At 47.0% G+C, this 21307-nt stretch overlaps 1 protein-coding gene across 6 annotated transcripts in view; it reads right to left on the reverse strand.

Annotated features, from left to right (window-relative positions):
• The window catches only part of LOC137415187 (carnitine O-palmitoyltransferase 2, mitochondrial-like), an 87185-nt gene that overhangs the window by 29101 nt on the left and 36777 nt on the right, over positions 1 to 21307 (reverse strand). For all 6 annotated transcript variants that reach the window (XM_078767913.1, XM_078768063.1, XM_078768036.1 and 3 more), the window contains exons 5-9: positions 6379 to 6485; positions 5927 to 6134; positions 5531 to 5735; positions 2225 to 2575; positions 1863 to 2066 (exon numbers count right to left, since the gene is read on the reverse strand). In XM_078767913.1, the coding sequence (XP_078624039.1) occupies positions 1863 to 2066; positions 2225 to 2575; positions 5531 to 5735; positions 5927 to 6134; positions 6379 to 6485 (1075 nt within the window). The remainder of the gene's footprint in view (positions 1 to 1862; positions 2067 to 2224; positions 2576 to 5530; positions 5736 to 5926; positions 6135 to 6378; positions 6486 to 21307) is intronic.

Raw genomic sequence — 21307 nt, forward strand, 5'->3', positions numbered from 1 at the left:
TCATCTGTCCAGAGCACATTGTTCCAGAAGTGCGGGACTTTGCCGAGGTGTTCATTGGCAAACTTTAGTCTTGCCCTGATGTTCTTTCTGGACAGCAAAGGTTTCCTCCTGGCACAACTCCCATGTAGATCAAATTTGTGCAGCCTCTTTCTAATGGTAGACTCGTGCACTTTGACATCAACAGTGGCAAGAGCTACCTGTAGGTCCCGTGATGACATTCTGGGGGGTTCTGAGAGACTTCTTTCAGCATCTTGCGGTCTACTCTTGGGCTGAACTTGCTGGCCTGAACAAATTGGCAGTTGTTTGGAATCTTCTCCACTTGTAGATGATCTTCCAGACAGTCGAATAATTGATTTCAAATTGTTTGGAGATCTTTTTAAGTCCCTTCCCAGACTCGTAGGCATCTATATCCTTCTTTCTGAAGGCCTCAGAGAGCTCTTTTGATCTAGGCATGGTGACGCCGCACACTTCAACAACAAAGAGCAAACCAAACGAAATGTCTGAGGTTTAAATAAGACAGGTTCCTCCAAGATCCTCTCTAACGATGTTCTAATCATTTGCACCTGAGCTGGTGCACCTGATTCTAATTTTAGGTATTTGAAGTAGTGATAAATGTAGGGGTGTACTTACTTTTTCCACATGCGAAATTTGCATTTATGTTTATTTAAATTATACAATGGACTTCAAAATGTAAATGTTTCATGATATTTGCTATATTATATCACCTTTATCTATCAATGTTGTTGAAATGAAGATCAAATAGCTGTATGTTGAAAAAATCAAAACTTTACATGGGGTGTCCTTACTTTTTCACGTGACTGTAGATAATAATAGCAGCTTCATATGGCAATAACAATAACGACCAAAGGCCATGAAGACAGATGAAAATTTGGTCCAATGGACCAACGGGCCCACTCGTAATATAAATAATAGGTGTGTGTGTGTGTGTGTGTGTATGTGTGTCTGTGTGTGTGTGTGTGTGTGTGCCTGTAACATTCCGTTCCTCCGATTGGTTGGACAGCTTGCCTGACTCCACCCACAATTTCAACCTGGTGAAAAATTATATGGCCACCATGTTTCTGTTTATTGTTATGCAAAGCCAAATACCTCTTTGGAACTGTCATATTCACAATCGCCATGCCCTCCATGTAAGTTTCCCATCTGTGTAAAATGACCAAAGCGACAGTTAAAAGGATGCCAAAAACAAGATAGGCCTCGGCAATCAAGGGAGCAGTCTGTTGCCTTATACACCGCCGAAATAACGATGTGGCATTCTCTCAAGCAGAGCTTAAACGCATGTCATTATAAAACGTCTTTCTCTGAGGTCATTATTTACTTTTAACGATAATTGATTTTGGGTCGTTGGCACAATTAAACTGCTCATGGTCACATATCTTTTTTGCATTTCTCATGGGATTGTGAGTTGGACAGGTGACCGTGATGGGCCATGACATGTAGGAGCTGTTTCAATCTCTGTTTCTGTGAAGTCTGTGATACTTTCGTCGGGGAATGAAGGGGGCATTGAGGAGTTGTGTTTGGGTGGGGGAGGGGAATGGGTTTGAAGGCTTGAAGTGGGGTTAGGAGGAGAAGGAGGGTGAGGACTTGGGGTTGTGGGCGGGGGATTGAGGACTTTCTCATTGGGTGGAAGTGAGGAGGGGGGTGGGAGGGGGGTGTTGAGGAGTTATGGTGGGGAGAAATAGTGTCTGTTCTTCCATGAGTCAAAGAAAGTCCTCAGCCTGCCCCCCAGAAGGTCCTCAGCCCCCTCCGTCAAAACGAAATATTCATCAACATTCAAACCGACACGTGCATAATGGTATTGAATCGATTTCTGCGGCAAAAAAGAATTTTGAGGTTTAACCCACCTTGAGAAAATTGCTTCCATAATCTTGGAATTCAAGGCGGTGGAAGGAAGTAGAGGCAGAAATTGTTTGGAGATTGCATTTGGCTGTTACAACGGCAGTCTGCAGGCTGCTATCAAGGTCAAACTCCAATCTCTGTACACCGGTTGTAGGTTCCAGATACATCCCAGAATTTACATGGGTCACAGTTGGTCGGTTCTGAATGTCCTTTTATTTAGAGACAACAACAAAAAGTAAGGAGAGGGTAAAATGACCAAAATAAATACACAATGATGTATGCAGAGTGAAATAAAATGGAAAAGTGGATAACAGAAAAAACAATTGATGAAAATTGCAGATGCTATACAAACCTGCTACCAACACACCTTGGTGATCATATTTATGAGGTACATTGCCATCATTGCATTGGACCACGAATGCTCCATTTGAATCCCACTAACTCCATCCTTTCCCACGATGACTTGTACAGACTTGTCAAACCATCGATCACCCCTACAGCCAAATAGGAATTTATGTGTACTGTCTTCTTTGAGGTCCTGCTCATCCAGGCAGAGACAAAAGAGGGCCGACTCAATGAGTGACAAGGCCGATCCATGCCCTTGAGCTTGCAGTTGCTTTCTCAAGCGTGCCCAAACATCTCGTCGCTCTGCAGTAAGGCTGGCCACAGGAAACTGGACTGGAGGTCGTGAGTCTGACAGAATATGATGAAGATTCCTCTGTACAACAAAGAGAACATCACTGAGAGGAAGGTCTTTTGAAGAGAATCAGATGGAAGACATACAAGAGCAAAATAAAGGAACAAAGAAGATATTGATCATTTGCTAATCGACATGGTGGACATTCATAGTCTAACAAACAGGACATAAAATGTCTTTCAGTCAAGTGTGAATGGCAAGGTCATTGTTTTGTTGTTGCTCTTTAACGGCCGATATTATCCCACCTTGTGGGGTCGGCTTGGCCCAAGTCTTTCATGAACCGGCCTGGCTAGGCCTGACATTCGCCTAGTTAGGGCCTATTGGAATTTGGCCATGGTGCTGGCGATATTGACCTACTCTTTGCGAAGGACACCATGGGATCTTTAATGTCCGCCAACCCATGCTGGCAGACAGGACTCCCAGTTTAACGTTGTGGAGGTAATTTGGGTGCGCTTAATTAGCTAGTGAATACACATATAAAAATGCAATGCTTATATGAAATATACACTCTAAATAGCTGCTATATGTGCTTGTTTGCTAAAATACTATTATATATTAGTGAATGCTTAATAGTGCATTGTTATTTATGGATGGATGGTTTCAATTAGCTCCATTTGTATTTCTAATGCTATGTACCAAAAGGCATGTAGAGACTGCTGAATTGCTACATCCGTTTTAACTCTCCACTTGTGCGTTATCGTGTTTTGACCTTGAGCAAGTGTTTCACCCATCTCTCCCCATCACCTCTTCTACAGTGGACAAGCAGTAAATCTCCCTGGCTTTCCAAACTTTGTTTGCACAAAACTTTCTTATTTAACTGTCAACTTAAATTAAATAAGTATTATGGCAGTGCAGACCTCCTTTCCTATTGTGGCGCTTGATAGACTGCTGGAATGTTAGTATCACTTTGAAGACCACTGTATCTGCCTGGGAACACTTGGGCGGGGATGTTCACATACAGGCCCGACTGGGTTTCTGGCCTTGACTGTCAAGTCGTATTTCATTTTGTTTAAACCTTATCTCGCCCCAAAAAGTACACCATTGTTCAATACTAGCCACAATACTAGAGTTCAATACTAGAGTTGCTCATGCTGTGTTCAGTTGTGTAGCTACTTCTCCATACATGCATGATTAATGCATCAACTCTGTTGGAATACATTTCCTATCCGAACCGTATTTTGAATTCTTCCACAGTTATTGGCGTAGTCGGCAGGATCACAAACCCTGGAGGAGAGAAAGGAGACTGAAGGACTCTGGCTGGGAGACAGCAGACATGGACAGCCGGCTGGAATAAAGGTAAATTCCCTAATTTTTCTGTGTCTGCTCTCACTGCAGGTTGTATGCCCATCTCTGACCTACCAGGTAACATGATCCGAACGTGTTCAGAGTTTAAACGTTTATAAGGCCATAGGAAGCAGGTTTGAATCCTGTTGCCTTTGTGAAGGTTTGGAAACAGGGAGTCTCCTCAGGCAGGGAACCTTGAGTCCCCAGACAGGTTAAGATTGCTGATGCATTTGAATGTTAAGAGTGCCAGCTGGATTGCACTGGGTTGAAACTCATCAGCTCGAGGTCTCGTGTGTTGGTGATCCAAATGTTGTTAAGATGCAGGCATCCAGGAGGTGAAAGTCCCCAAAGTGAGATACGGGGTAAAAGTCCCCTCTGTGCGCACAGTGTAATGTCCTGCTGTGCCCTTGCATGAGGTTAGAATCGTCAAAGGCATAGAGAGACAGGTTGACGTCTGCCTATACTTTTGCATGGGAATGGCATTCCCAGAGGTATAGAGGATGGGTTTTATGGGTTGAGAGGTCCCATTGGGTAATAGTCACACCAGCTGGATGTTTTGGATGTTTCGGATATTTTTAAGTGTTAAATAGAACAGATTTGTGTACAAGTTATATTGTATGTGTGTGTAACAGATCACCAATTTGGTTTCAAACCAGGTCACTCTACCTTGGATATGCCGCTTCTACTCTCCCAACAATGGATGGAAGCCCTTAATGTCAGACATGAGATCAGGGCTGTCTCTCTGTACATATCTCGTGCTTTTGATCCAGTATGTGGTCCTGCCTTGCTCTCCAAACTGTCTGCCTACGGCATCCAAGGCAAACTCCACACATGGCTTACTGACTTCCATTAGTCTCGTAGCCAATGTGTGGCTCTCAACGGAATCCTTTTATCTCCACACCCTGTTAAGGCTGGACTGCTCCAATTCAGTGTTCTGGGCCCAGTCCTATTCCTGATCTTAATCAATGATCTCTCTAAAAAAAATCCTCTATATATTTGCTGATTACTCCACCCTCTGCCATAACATCCCTCATTCTTCATACAGGCAGGCTGCAGCATCCTCCCTCTCTTCAGACCTTGAAATGTCTTTCAATCCTAACAATTCCCAAACTCTCACTAACCAGGAAAGGACCATCTGGCAAACCCTCCGATCTACTTTCTTAACAATCCTCTTTGGGAGGTTCAGTTATTCAAACTCCTGAGTCTCACAATCAGCCATGATCGTTCTTGGACAAAACACATATGAACGTTGGACACCAAAGCCAGCCGCCGACTGGGCATCCTCTGTCATACAAAGACCTCCCTTGGCACACCTGAAGTCCTATCCAACTGCAAGGCTTTCATGCACAGCTTGATGGAGTACTGCTCCCCCCTCTGGGCTGGCTCCCCTGCCTCACGTCTTGCTCAGCTGGAAGCCATGGAAACCAAGACCTTTAAGATTATTGGAATCTCCTGCTATGAAGCTGATTCTATAGGCCTATCCCGTTGCCATCACAGACAGTTTGTTGATCTCTTTGTCTTCAACCACCTCGTTTATGGTCTTGCACCCTGTGTCCTTTCCCTGCTTAATCCTCCTTATAAACCTATGCCTGACTGGTGGGCATCTGGCCCACTTTGAACATTATCAGTTGGAACTAGCAAAGGTATAGTGTGCAAGGTTGTGTGCAAATTAATGAAGGCCATTTCCCCTACCATGATGGTGCTTGCAGGCAAAATGTAGTCCATGTCATCAAACAGGTTGCAGGTGTATATGTATCCTTTATGAAGCACAACAAAATGGCGGGTGCCAAGTATGGTCTGGAGCTCATCTCGTGACTCCTGAGGGATGCGGCTTGTACTGAACAAATGATTCAGTTGGGACATGCACATCAGGAATGATTTTGGACGAGAACCCGACCTGTCAAGACAATTGTGGAGTGAGCAACTGAAGAAGTTTGAAGGACAATGTATTCGTGTTTTATAATTATCTCAATTCTAAACTTGTGGTATCATATCCTTTTAATGAGAAACAGTTTGTGAAAGTTTAATCAATGTCATAGTTTACAAATATAAAAATCCAAGGCAGCGGGAATAGCATAGGGCACTCACACAAAACCAGTGCCATCTCTGTGAGCCAGGCCACCACTATCTGCTGGGGTAAGCAGATCAGCCTTGAGAGTGCGATGAAATCGAGCGATCGAGACAACCAGGTTTGTGGCACACACCAGCTGTGAGGCAGGAGTCAATTCCATGTTGATACTATAATTGGTGGTGAGGAGAGATTCTCTGCGATTCAAGAACGAGTCCTCCAAGTGGGCTTTGAGGTGGGGGTTTTGGGGGGTAAGGGGAGACGGTGGGGGGAGGAGGGAGGAGGAAGAATGTAGAAAGCAGGATCGGTCGATGAAAGACATTACAATTATTTTTTAACTTTTACAATTATCATTTTCTCTGCTGCTATTCTGTCAAATTAAATAATCTCATTTACCACGTAATAACTCTGTGATTTCCTAACTGAGCCTTCAAAAGTTATTTGAGATTGGTAAACAACACCAATAACTTACCAGTGGTGTAGCTCGTGTGTTGGTTTTCCTTGTTATAAGCCAAGAGTTGATTCTGCAGCAACCGACCCTCTCCGTGTTCAAATGAACTACAGATTTGCTCTGTCCTCCTGTTACACATAATTCGTCACGAACGAGAAACACATCAAGATACAGTTATGTTTAGAATTCACGTGTATGTATATTGTTACAGACGTGGCTTGGATGTTATTCACCGAGCGGTTTTGGGATGACCACGTCTGCACAAGATTATACTCGATATTATACCCGAACGTTGACTAGTCGCGCGATGCTAGGTCAATGAAGGAACAGACACACGGCTGGGATTAAAATGACGACACCAGGGATACGGTTCTCAAGACCTCCGGAGGAGATTATATTCGTTACGGAAGGTCAGATTACAGGGACGAGAGGGACAGCAAAGGAAGATAGGCACTTAGACACAACCTTATATTAACCCCAACAGACGACAGGTAAACGGGACAAGGCTGACTCACACGGGGGTTGATGGCAGGAAAGCGGTTGTCGATGGCTCCAGGTGCACCTGGGCTCAGGGCAGGATCGACCCGGTCCGGTCCAGAGATGCGGAAGGTTGCACAGCGCTCGAGGTGGCGTCTTTTCGTCTCAAGCTGGGGGCGCATCTCACGTCACATCCGGCGCGGGGCCGCGTATATCCGGCGGGGAGTGACACGCCCTCGGCTCGTTAGCTCCGCCTCGTGGAATCGGCACGTTGCTTCTCATTGGGTGCGTGCGGGGGGGTTACCGGCTCCGCCCTTGACGAGGAGCTGACAAGGAGCCCCTTTGTGGTAACCCCGTGGAGCGCATTGTCGATGGCGGCTAACCGAGCCGGTGGGAGGACGCACACTCCCCCCCGCGCAGTGCCGTGCCCCTCTGTTGTTGTAGACGGGGAAGAAGATGGGAGGAGGTATGGGAAAGGTCCTAAACTCACTACTGGTGCCATATAATCACATTCTGGTGCAACGAAGAGTCATAATTAATGGAAACGAGGCCTTAACTGACATAGACTAAGAATAACTAGCAAGATGTCCGAAAGTTGTCTACGTGTGGTGCGGTGGACCTGGGCACGACATTTAATGGGGGAATAAGGGGAAGGTCGGCTCTACTGATTGTTGTTTACAGACAATGGGACTAGGGAATGGGGGATTGGGGATAGTTGGGGAGTATTGGGGAAATAGGGGAATATTTACAAGCGGATATGGAGGCCAAATTCCATATTCGCAACATTGCACCCTTCTCTACCCTCGGGGCGTCCCGACCCGATAAATTTTTACCTACTTTAGTGTGGCACGCAATGTAGTTCCCTCTACTATTAACTCTACCCTGAGTGCGACAGTTTTACAGATATTCACAAATGAGTAAATATGTCCCCCTGCGACGTTGCACCCTTCTCCTCACAGAAACACACCCACAGGATAACCGAATCCGGAAAGAATCCTCAAACTAAACATACAGCCGGTAGGGAGCATTATTTACACAAGACTACGCTGATATTTACACTACGATCCAGGACCTGTTTTTGGAGGAACACATGCAGATGTTATGCATAGAGAGAGCACGCATGCTAGCATCGATACACCAACCCACGAGTGCTCTGTGGCCGACGGCCTTTAATAACGTGCAGAGCACCCCTTCCAAGCATCAAGCACCACCCCCATCACACAGTGAGCACCATCCGGTGCACCAATAAAGTGTCTATAAATCACCGGTGGTGTCGCAGCCGGCCGATGTTCTGCCGCTGGTCTTGCCTTCGTGTGGTGCACTTGGCCTTCTTACTTCTTTTCAAAAATAAAGAAAGGCGCCAACCGCGTCCATTTCTGTATTTTGGCCTTCAGTGGTGTCAACTATAAGTGGTTCACCTGTTTGGCATAGGTGCCACGTTGACCCATAGGTCCTTCCACGGGTGGTGCTTGGCCGCAAAAGAACTGCGGTCCATTGTGGGTGGCCACAAACATTGCGGTCCGTATGGTGTATCGATCCAAGCAGCAAGCAGCGAAAGTGCAGGCCCACAACTGCGTAGCCAGCACCGCTCTCTCCTCTCTCTCTACCCCAAAGCCAGATCCTCGGAGGTGGGAGACAAAAGAAGAAGACAAGTGAGTAAGGTGGTAAGGGCGCAAAAGTGCACGCAATATAAGATGATGCACACTGGGGGCACATGGGAACCAGGTGAGACAGGTACGTTCCTATCGTACGCCCCCCCCACCAGGTAACCTACATGGCCCCTCCCTTACCCCTTACTGTATCCACAAAACTCAACACTACCCATAAACATCTATTTTACAAATCAACAAACATCCCTACTGTCTTCCCCGTTCCTCCCATAAACCAAATTCGTCTTCTCTCCCTCCTAACCAATCAAATTTGCCATTTTCAACTCTCATCAAAATTTGCCATTACCAATTCATCATCAGTCCCTCCTAGGGAGGGAGAGATGGAATCACCCCAATGTCTCATCCACGTCGTGATGCGTCTCACCAATCCACACAGCAATTCTCATTTCCTGCAACAAAACAAAGAAAACACAGGTGTGGAGTCATCATCATCACCACAGGTAAGTGGCTGCGTATGGTGCGACAGGTTCATCAATCCTAACTATTTCCTAAGTGACTTTAACAACTTTACACTACCCGGGGTCTTTCTCCGGCCAAACCATTGGCCCTCTTACACTATGGGTTCTAAAAACCAATTCCCATTGGCCAAACTGTGGTGCTCTTCAATTTGGGGTCTCACTCCCCCGATTCATCTCCCGGTGCCCTCGTACAATTTCTGGGCTGCGACGTGTACCTCTCCCAGTGGGTCTACCCACCTGCACACCTCCACCACTGCAGTTGCCTCCGAGCTTACCTGCTCCTTACCCTAACCTAACTACCAGGGGAAGGCCCTCTGGCACTCTCCCCACTCGGTGCCCTCTCTGGCACTGGGCTACCCGGGTCCATCCTCCGGATCCTCGGGCCCCATCCACAACTCTACCGGCTCCCAGAGCCCACCTGCGGCCTCACCTGGCCGACATCCTCACAGTGGTGGAGTGCCCAACCAACTACACACACTAACAGGCTACACGCCCAGCCATTTCCACAACACTAATGCACCCATCCACAATACCATTCTGCAACCGCACCACAAATGCCAATATCCAACCACAATTTACCTGCACCCTCTACCTAACACTTACACTACCCGCCCCGGGTACTCGTGAAAGGGGTCCACTCTTCCCCCATCCACACCTTCGCACCATGCACACCACTCCGTACCACTCACTCCAACTCTCTCCACACACCTGTACCTGCACACCTGTGCTCTCACACCTGGTGCCACCTGCACCCTTCTCTCCCCAAGCGCATTCGCGCTGATCCACACACTCACTACTCATACACTGCTCCACACACCTGTCCAGTTGCACACCTGTGCAATCACACCTGTTCAATTCTCACAAACACGGCATCATCTCAGCTAACTACTCCCTTCTGAAACTTGCGCTTCCCAGTCGTCCCTTTAAACTATTGCGCTCCCTCGTCATTATCAACCACACTAATCTACCTGCGTCCCCACTACAGGTATCAGTCACTACCTAACCTTATCGTCACCTAATGTCATCTTCGCTAGATCCCTATCAATATAACCTAACCCACCCGGGCTAGTTTTCACTGTCATACACCCCATAAGCTATTGCTCCTTTGCCCCCACATGGGAAGGATGGTGGATTTGCCATCCCACCACATCGGGGGTCTCTCACTACCAATTTTGCACATCAAATTTCAATAAATCAAAAATTTGCCAATCACTGCCCATCATCTGCCAATCACTACTGCCAATCCCTTGCCAATCATCAAATTTTGTTTTTCTCTAATTTTGGGTCCAAAACACTAACCTCATCACCCAGTCGACTCACTAATACCTCTCGGTGCGCCAATCCCTGTCCAAAGCCCGGCTTCGTAAAGCCAAGCAATGGATGCTGGTTGTTTTGTGCCAGCGGCTGGACACGTCCGGTACTCGGTGCAGGGACGGGGGTTTACCCGTGCCGAGATCCCACACATCACCTCGGCGTGGAGCCATCCAATGTCCCGATCTCGACCTGCCGGCACGTCTCAACAAAACGTGGTCGCCATAACGACCCTTCCTATCGGGCTGCCCGCTCCGCCTAGTGGAGCACGGACGCGGCCGTTCAAAGCGAAGCCCAGCACGCACCGAGGGCCCGATTCGGCTATAAGTCGCTCTAACCTCTAACCCGTGTAACGTCGATGCTTCACCTGGACGCTTACACCCCGCAGCCCGTTCCTTGCTCACACATCCAGCCGTGCCCATGCGCCTCGTACCTTTCCTTACGCACCCAGGTACCCTCATTCCACTCACAGCCTTGGTCACACACCTGACCACCGAACACTTCGGCACACATTCGTTGCTCGCACACCTCACCAATACACCGCTTCGCGCCCCCTCCTCGGTCACCTCCTCTGTGACAATCACAGGTGTGCCCTCATTCGCACACCCAACCACGTGCCTCACCACCAACTCCAGCGTGCATTCCCACTCACGCTCTACCATTCCAGGTGTGCATCCTTCCATCCCAGGTGTACATACTCGCTCACCTGTCATAACCAACTCACTCTCCTTGTCACTCTCAATACTCTCACCTCCATTCTTGACAGCGCACTCACCCTTACTCTTGACAGCGCACTCTTTCCTCGTGCACCTGTCCGTCACACACCTTTCTCGCGCACACTCTCCCGTTACACCCTCTGTAACACTCACCACAGGTGGACACTCTTCCTTACTTCTGACAGCGCACTCTTTCCTCATGCACCTGTCCATCACACACCTTTTTCGCGCACACTCTTCTCGCGCACACTCTCCCGTCACACCCTCTGTAACACTTACCACACCGCGCTTCCATGTGCCCCCTCGCACACGCGCTACGACCGACTCACTCTCGCCAGCACCCTCACTCCTTGGCACGCACTTTTTCCTCACACACCCCAGAGTCGGACTTTCTCGCACACCTCCTTTTTCGCACACCAGACCTGTCGCACACTTCACCAATGGCCTCTCACGAACACCCGGGTCCATCTCGACCCCCAAGCTTATTAAATCCCCTGGCGCATCATACGCACGACCATATTGGTCACCACTTACACCGGGTCCTCTTCCTCTTCGCTTCTCCTCCATCACCTGCGAATCCCTCATCCGGTTAATGAGCACATCATCACGATCCAAACACAGACTTTGGACCAATTCTTTTATCTCATCTTTTATTTCTTTCTTATCCCCTCTCCGTCGCTTCTTAATTTCACTCATCCCTTCTTCCACTTCTTCTAATTTGTGCTTCACCTCTTTTATTCCCCGGTACGTCTCCTCAAGCTCATCCTCTAAGGCTACCTTGACCGTTTCCAGGTGCGTCCTCACCTGCCGGTCCTTCGTCTCCATTACCTCTATCACCTCGTCCAACCTCGTTGTCAGTCCCTCACGTACCATCTGACATTCCCTCTTTGTCGCTATTAAGTCGTTTTTTATGTCGTTTTGTGTCGCTTTTAAACCTCCTAATACCGCAGTGTTCCTTTGAACCTGCTCCACTAACTCCGTCTGTCCCACCGTCAGCTGCTCCACCTCCTGCGTCAGGTCCTCTATGCCCCCTTGTAACTTTACAGTCCCCTTTCTCACCTCTTTCTCCATGTGCTCCTTACAGTGCCTCACCTCCTCGCGCACTCCTGGGACCCTTTCGCCCAACCCCCGGTCTCTGTCCCTCTGCTCCCTTGCCTCTCTATCGGCCCTCATTCCGTTCGTTGTTTCTTCAATTTGGTTTCCCAATCGCTCACCCTGAGCATCCATCCGGTTCCCCAACCGCTCACCCAATCGCTCAATTTGGCTCTCCATACTCATCTGTACAGCTGCCTGTAACTGCGCAATGAGGGCCTGCATGTCAATCGGCTGCATGTTAAAGCCCGTTGATACAGCGGCCTCGGCTACCACGCGCTCTTGCGAGGCGCCATTTTGCGCGCCCGCTACTTCGTGCGTGACGGCGCTATTTTGCGAACCTGCCGCCCTCACTGCTTCGCTCTCCTCTTGTCCCTCAATTTGGTCCTGGATCGACCCTACCTCACTCTCCTTTACCGGACCCCAGCTGTCTTGATCCGCCATAGCGCGACTTTCAAAATTCGTTTTTTATTTTATTTTCGTAAAACAAATTCAAATTTCGCCGTTATAATTTCGCGCGGGAAACGCGCTCCGAATCGATTCTACTTGTTACAAATTTGGGCCTAATAAATTTAGTCCCGGGTTCGAATTCCACTCCTCGACACCAATTGTTACAGACGTGGCTTGGATGTTATTCACCGAGCGGTTTTGGGATGACCACGTCTGCACAAGATTATACTCGATATTATACCCGAACGTTGACTAGTCGCGCGATGCTAGGTCAATGAAGGAACAGACACACGGCTGGGATTAAAATGACGACACCAGGGATACGGTTCTCAAGACCTCCGGAGGAGATTATATTCGTTACGGAAGGTCAGATTACAGGGACGAGAGGGACAGCAAAGGAAGATAGGCACTTAGACACAACCTTATATTAACCCCAACAGACGACAGGTAAACGGGACAAGGCTGACTCACACGGGGGTTGATGGCAGGAAAGCGGTTGTCGATGGCTCCAGGTGCACCTGGGCTCAGGGCAGGATCGACCCGGTCCGGTCCAGAGATGCGGAAGGTTGCACAGCGCTCGAGGTGGCGTCTTTTCGTCTCAAGCTGGGGGCGCATCTCACGTCACATCCGGCGCGGGGCCGCGTATATCCGGCGGGGAGTGACACGCCCTCGGCTCGTTAGCTCCGCCTCGTGGAATCGGCACGTTGCTTCTCATTGGGTGCGTGCGGGGGGGTTACCGGCTCCGCCCTTGACGAGGAGCTGACAAGGAGCCCCTTTGTGGTAACCCCGTGGAGCGCATTGTCGATGGCGGCTAACCGAGCCGGTGGGAGGACGCACACTCCCCCCCCGCGCAGCGCCGTGCCCCTCTGTTGTTGTAGACGGGGAAGAAGATGGGAGGAGGTATGGGAAAGGTCCTAAACTCACTACTGGTGCCATATAATCCCATTCTGGTGCAACGAAGAGTCATAAAATTAATGGAAACGAGGCCTTAACTGACATAGACTAAGAATAACTAGCAAGATGTCCGAAAGTTGTCTACGTGTGGTGCGGTGGACCTGGGCACGACATTTAATGGGGGAATAAGGGGAAGGTCGGCTCTACTGATTGTTGTTTACAGACAATGGGACTAGGGAATGGGGGATTGGGGATAGTTGGGGAGTATTGGGGAAATAGGGGAATATTTACAAGCGGATATGGAGGCCAAATTCCATATTCGCAACAATATACAGTCGTGGCCAAAAATATTGGCGTCCTTGCACCTTTTTCAAATAATTCACCATTTCTTCCAGAAAATTGTTGAAATTAAAAAATATTTTGTTATCCACATCTGCATTTCTTTGGTTTGCAGTGGAATAAAACAAAAAAATGTGAAAAATTACTAAATCTTCGCTTATTCCACACAGAAATCAAAAAATGGCCCAGACAATATTATTGGCACCTTTTATATGTTGTTAGAAATAATTAGATTTCAAGCAGGTGATTCTCCTTTCCTTGTGACCAAAGCAGGTGACCTATGGTGAGTTGCAGGTGCCTGCAATATAAAAAATCACTCATTCACCCAGGTGAATTGAGAAACGGAGTCATTCTGATGTTTTGTGTCACTGTGTGTACCACAATGAGCATGGAGAAAAGAAAGAAAACCAGAGAATTGTCTGAGGAGGGCAGATGCAAGATTGTAGCTGAGCATGGACAATCTCAAGGCTACAAGTCCATCTCCAGAGACCTTGATGTTCCTGTGTCCACCATACGCAATGTTATCAGTTTAAGGCCCATGGCACTGTAGCCAACCTCCCTGGACATGACCGCAAGAGAAAACTTGATCGAAGATTGCAGCGAATGATTGTTCGAATGGTGGAGGAAAGCATCTCGATCAACTGCCAAACAGATTCAAGCTGACCTTCAGACACAAGTTACAACAGTTTCAAATCACACTATCCGTCACCAACTCAATGAAAGGGGGTTCTATGCTAGGAGACCCAGGAGGACCCTACTGCTGAGAAAGTCCGACTGGAATTTCCCAAAACACTCATGAACAAGCCAAAATCCTTCGAGGAGAATGTCCTGTGCACAGATGAGGCCAAATTATAGCCTTTTGGTAAAGCACATCATCTCTATGTTTACAGAAAACAAAATGAAGCCTTCAAAGAAAAGAACACCTTCCCTACAGTCAAACATGGAGGAGGTTCAGTGATGTTTTGGGGTTGCTGTGCTGCCTCTGTTACTGGGTACCTTGAATGTGTGCATGGTATCATGAAATCAGGAGATTACCAAGGCATTTATAGCACAATGTTCAACCCAGTGTCAGAAAGCTGGGTCTCCGTTGAAGGTCATGGGTCTTGCAGCAGGACATTGACCCCAAACACACTTCAAAAAGCACCCAGGAATGGTTCAAGACAAAACGCTGGACTGGTCTGAAGTGGCCAGCAATGAGTCCAGATCTAAATCCCATTGAACACCTGTGGGGAGATCTGAAAACAGCAGTTGGGAGGAGGCACCCTTAAAATCTGGGAGAACTGGGGCAGTTTGCACAAGAAGAGTGGGACAAACTGCCAGTAGAGAGGTGTAGGAAGCTCAATCATGGCTATAGGAAGCGCTTGACTGCAGTTATTTTGTCCAAAGGCTGAGCTACCAAATATTAAGTTGAGGGTGTCAATAATTTTGTTAATGGCATTTCTTTTTATTTTCTGATATAAAAGGATATATGAAGTTCTGAAACAAAAACAAAGGTTTTGCAATATTAACAGTGAAATAAAGAATTGTGGAGACACAATACTTTGTCAATTTCAACTTATTTTCAAAGAAAATTGTGAGTTATTTGAAAAAAGCACAAGGGTCCCAACATTTTTGGTCACAACTGTATGTATGTATGTATGTATGTATATTGTTATGTCGGTGGGGTAGAGATAACTTTAGACCAGGTAGATTTGTGGCGGTAGCATGCTCTGCCTATTGTGAACAAGAAGAACCACCACCAGGTAATAAGTAGAGTATCTTTTTAGCCCGGATGTCTGATGAGTTGTGTATTTGTCCTTGTCATGAGGGGACGGGGCATGTTATTTAGCTCAGGGATTAGGTTAAGTAATTCCCTGTTCGTCGTTCTCTGTGTGATTTATCCTTTATCTCTTTTGGCACCGCACCATAGACACTAGCGCAGGAAGTGCCCATTAAATTTCACTAATAACAATAAAAACCAACCGGAAGCCATTCTGAGCACTTTGTTTTCTCTGAAATTTTTTTCTCTGAAAGCACTTAACCTATCGATGTGAAATTTTACAAATATAATTTCACAAGATTGCTGCATATAATGTGAAAATGCTGACATCGTAGGTCACGTGATGTGGCAGCCATCTTGGATAGAAAAACAAACCTCATCCAAAACAAAAACGAAAGAAACATCACACAAAATACACCACACAAACAAGTACTGGTGAGGGTCTGCAAACTCTGATTGCTCTTTCTTGTTTTGATTTAATTATTATTTTGATTTCTGGTTTCATGACTCATTTCTTCATCTTGATTTTTAAAAACCTTTTTGGAATAATATTAACCATAAAAGTTTCCCTCGACGCTGTTGCTGATGACTTGCCAATAAGTGATGAAACCAGTCCGGCAACTGAGGGAGACATGTAGTGTTGGGATTCTCATGTTTGTACGACTTGTGGATGTCTACAGCTGTAGAGGAACTCGGGTAGAGTTTGAAATGGCAAAGCGCTTACCTTGAGTCGGTGTTTTTTTATTGTTGAAAAAAAAAATACATATTCAAGGCTCGTGGAAGAGCTAGAGCACAGAACATATCAGGACACAACATAACAAAAGGATCAACAGGAGAAGGGGGTAACACCAAAAGCAGGGCGGAGGGAGAAAATAGACAGAGATGAAAAAAAAACAAAGGATGCAGGTAACGATGAGGGGAAGGGGAAAACGCAAGGGGTGGACAAGATGGATACAGAGGCAAAATTTTGGGAGGGCTGGGGGATGGTTTAATGTGTGTAGAAAATATCATGGTTCTGGATGGGGAATGATGGTGGTGAACAGTTATGTTGAAAACCTGGAGGGAAGAATGAGTTTGAAGAGAGTCTCGAAGTTGGGTCCACAGGTGGGTTAAAAGAAGAACAAATGAGAGGAGATGAGCAGTTGTTTTGTATTTTGGCAGTTTCACTAGGAGAGGTTATTGAGGATCTCATGCATCCTGCAGATACCTGGGGGCTGGTGGCAAAGCACGGAGAGGGCAGAGGATGCAAGACCAGGAATGAGGAGGAAGAAGAAGACAGAGAGTCCAGCGACCTGTTGGCGATGGCGAAGTGATAGGCCCAGAGACTCATCTTCATCGCGAGAGATCCAATGATCTTGAAAGCCTTGGTTTCTATGGCGTCAAGCTGAGCAAGGCGTGAGCTAGGGGAGTAATACCAGAGAGGAGAGCAGTACTCCATCAAGCTGCGGATGAAAGCCTTGTCGGTGGATAGAGCTCAGGTATGCCAAGGAAGGACTTTGCACAACTGAGCATGTCCAGTTTGCATCAGGCTTTGGAGGCCAACTTTGAAATGTGGCCAACTTTGGAGGCCAACAAGAAAGATTGTAACAAGATTGCTTGTTAAAGTGGACATCTCTCTGACCATTCTCAGGGAGCCTCCTCAGCGTCGATGAGTCTGGCATTTCACTCAGGCCAACTGGCACGGTCTTCAAGCAGCCATCAATCATCTGGACTGGTCTCCCATCTCTACCACCTCTGACATCAACTCATCCTGGGAATTCTTCCAAAGTAAATTGCTCTCTCTCATGCACAGATTTATCCCATCTCGTCTTCAGTTGTCATACCCTTCCTCCCATCCATGGTACACGGAATCTTGTGGTGAGGCTATTGCCCAGAAACAACTTGCTTTCGTCTCCTGGAAAGCAAATCCAACGGAAGGAAAGCTCATTTCCTTTCACAAAGCCGGAAACAAGTGTGTGTCCACCCTCAGGAGAGCCAGGAAACAATATCTCTCCGTTCTCAGGACCGAACACGCTTATCTGTCTCCCTCTTCCAAATCCTGGTGGCGTCTGGTCAAATCTGTTTCTGGTGTTTGTTTCCTCTCCATCCCCTCCCTCACCTCAAATGGCCACACGGCTGACTCCGCACGTGAAAAAGCTGAATGCCTCAACTCTGTGTTTGCCTCTAAATCTTGTGTCCCAAACCCATTCCTCTCTGTACCCACCGCACCCAGTCGTACCCAGCTGCTCCTGGCAAGGTGGAAAAGTTTCTGTCAACCCTCGACTCTGATTCTGCAACTGGACCTGACGGCATCAGCCCACGGGTCCTAAAATCCTGTTCTTCCGCTCTTTCACTCCCTCTTTCTGTTCTCTTCACCCTCTCTTTTGCTCAAGGTCATCTTCCATCTGCTTGGAAATCTGCCAACATCACCGCTTTGCACAAAAAAGGTGCAAAAACAGATCCCAGCAACTACAGACCAATCAGCCTTCTCCCAATTATCAGCAAAGTCATGGAATCCATCATTGCTTCAGATATGAAATCTTTCCTCTTCTCCAATGGCTTGATCTCTGATCATCAATTTGGTTTCAGACCTGGACACTCTACTCTGGACATGCTGCTTCTGCTTTCTCAACAATGGATGGAGGTCCTCAATGCCAAACAGGAAATTAGAGCTGTCTCCCTTGACATATCACGTGCCTTCGATACGGTCTGGCACCCCGCTCTGCTCACCAAACTCTCCTCTTTTGGAATCCATGGAAATCTCCACGCATGGCTGGTGGACTTCCTCTCTAGTCGTAGTCAACGTGTTGCCCTGAATGAGTTTCTCTCATCTCCTCTTCCTATTCAGGCTGGAGTCCCCCAAGGCAGTGTTCTGGGCCCTGTGCTTTTTCTGGTCTTCATCAATAATCTCTCTGACTCTCTTGAAAATCCTCTCTATCTCTTTGCTGATGACTCTACTCTCTGTCGCTCCATTCCTCATCCCTCAGATCGGCAGTCCGCAGCCTCCTCAGACCTGGACAAAATCACAGACTGGGCAAACAAGTGGAACATGTCTTTCAATCCTGACAAATCTCACACTGTTACGATGTCTCTCCGAAAAGACCGACTGGACAACCCTCCCATCCACTTTCTGAATAATCCTCTCCAAGAAGTTCTGTCACTCAAGCTTTTGGGTCTCACTATCTGCCATGATCTTTCCTGGGAAAACCACATTTCAAATCTGGCCTCCAAAGCCACTCGCCGACTGGGCATCCTCCGTCGTGCGAAGTCCTTCCTTGGCACACCTGATCTCCTCACCACATACAATGCTTTCATCCGCAGCTCAATGGAATACTGCTCTCCCCTCTGGGCTGGTGCTCCTGCCTCACACCGAGCTCGTCTTCACGCTGTTGAAACCAAAGCATTCAGAATCATTGGAATCTCCCGCGATGAAGCTAACTCCAAGGGCCTCTCACTCACTCACCGCAGGCAGGTTGGTGGTCTTTCCGTCTTCTACCGACTCCTCTCTGGCCTTGCCTCCCCAGCTCTCTCTGGGCTCTGTCCCGCAAATATTCCTACAGGTCGCACAAGATCTGCCTGCAACCCTCTTATGGTTAAACTGCCAAAATCAAGACTCTCTGCTCACCTTCACTCCATTCCTCTTTTCTTCCGCCTCTGGAACAAACTCCCTCACTCTCTTCAATCCCACTCCACCCTCCAGGTCTTTAAAACAGCTGTTCACCACCATTTCTTATCTTCCCCCATCCAAAACCTTGATCTTTTCTACCCCCGCTAATTTCACCCCAATTCCACTTTTTTGAAATACCAACTTCTGTCCTGGAAGTCCTTGGTGTCCTTGTGTTTTGTACTTCTCCCCCCCCCCCCCCCCCCCTTCCCACGCCTCCTCCCCCCAAGCCCTCTCCCTTCCACACATCTCCCTGCTCTCAAATGTTGTGTTTGTGTGCTTCCCCTTCTCTCCCCATCTTGTCTTCCGCTCCCTCTTTTTATATATTTTGTTTGTCTGGTTGATTTGTTTGTGAAGTAAATGTTAGCTCTTTCACGAGCCTCGATTCAGTATCCAAAAAAAAAAGAAAAAAAAAAAAGATATCATGGCTGACAGTGAGACTCAGGAGTTTGAGTGACTGAAATTCCTCAAGAGGATTGTTAAGAAAGAAGATGGGAGGATTTGCCATGCGCTTCTTTTGGAGAGAAAGGGTGCGATTTGCCAGGATTGGGATACATGTTTCAATTGTGTTTGACCAGCTTGTGATTTTGTATAAAAAGAGTATTTTAGGATAAGCATTGCTTTTAGGATAAAGAGTGTTTTTAATATAAGTAAGTAGAAAAAGACTCCTGAGCCTTGGTAGTCTGTGGAGCAACAGCGCTGTGATATGTCTCTCATCATTCAATGTGTGCACTGTTTTCATTCTGCATAATGCAGCCGAAGCATCACATATATCAAGTAATTACATCGCCTTGACTACCGACACTTAGTTTGAATTTTCTTCTCCTTTTTCCCCAAAATGTCATTGTCATTTACCAGAGACAAGGACCACACAGTACATGACAAACACGACCGGGAAGAACAATTAAAACCTGTTTCATTTGTCAGCTGTCACCAGACTTTTAGAGTTAGGTGCTGTGCTTAAATAAGGTTAAGATGACGGAGGCTGAAGTTAAAGAATAGTTTGCTTGGGTCCATCATTACATAATTTTTGACTTTAGCTCAGGGATATTATAGTCATAGTAAAGACATTACTTTTGTATTCTGGAAGTGTATTGTGATCTGATGTCCATTCATCCCTTCAGTTTCTTATTCTGTTTTAAACATAAGTCGTTTGGTTGTTGGAGGAATGCAGGTGATTATGTGATTGGATGTATCATGCCCATTGATTGGATGTATAATTGGTGTGGTTTTGTTGTGCCTTTTACTTCTGTGGTCCCAGTGTGCCATCTATAAAAAAATCTACCCAACTAAGGTCTACCTATATGTCTTCCGGTCCGGTATACCTTCCGGTCCCTCGAGCGACGGGGCTTGCTTCGATCTCTCCACGGCATCAAAGTTTGAGTGTTTTCCCGTTCGTGTCTTTGTCAAATTTCCGCTGGGTATTTTGTTGTGTTTGTGTTATTGTGTGTTTCTATTTGGTTTTGGTTTTGTAGTTGTTGCAAATTTGTGTGTAATTAGTCATTTTTTTGTTCGTGCCTCGTGCGCGGCCTGGTGTCTCCGGGCTCCCTCCCCCCCGTCAGTGTTTTGTGAATATGGGATCTTTCCTTCATAGTATTTGTTTGTTTCTTTGATTTTGTTTTCTCCCCCCTACCTCTCACGAACATCTTACCCTTTGTCCAGCGTTTTGAAAACAGAACAAACAAATAAACAACAACAACAAAAAAATTCTATATTAATTCTTTCTCTCCTCCCGGACACGTGCTTGTTCGCTCTCCTCCTCGTCTCGACTTGTGCCCCGCCCCCTATATCTCGTTTTCCTTCCACCTCTGCTCCTGCTTTCTCAAATCCACGTTCTCACTTAGAGACTTTTCCCAGATTGTTTTTCATGGTTTTGTTTAAATATTACTAAAATATGTTTAAACCGCAGCCGTGATGCTGATGCCGCCCTCCCCCCCCCCCCCCCAGAATTTCAATGTTTTAAACGTTTCCCAGTGGGTGACCTGGATTAGAATAGGTACACCGTATCCCTGCGTGTTGTAAGAGATGACTAAGAGGGTTGGCGTCAGGAAGGGCATCCGGCCATAAAAACATTGCCTCAAAAAGAGAACCATGACAATTACAACTACATATAGGCAGGGTACAGCCCGAAGTGGAGATCG

This window comes from Myxine glutinosa, chromosome 1 (assembly GCF_964187855.1).
Source record: "Myxine glutinosa chromosome 1, kmMyxGlut1.1, whole genome shotgun sequence".
NCBI classification, from domain to species: domain Eukaryota; kingdom Metazoa; phylum Chordata; class Myxini; order Myxiniformes; family Myxinidae; genus Myxine; species Myxine glutinosa.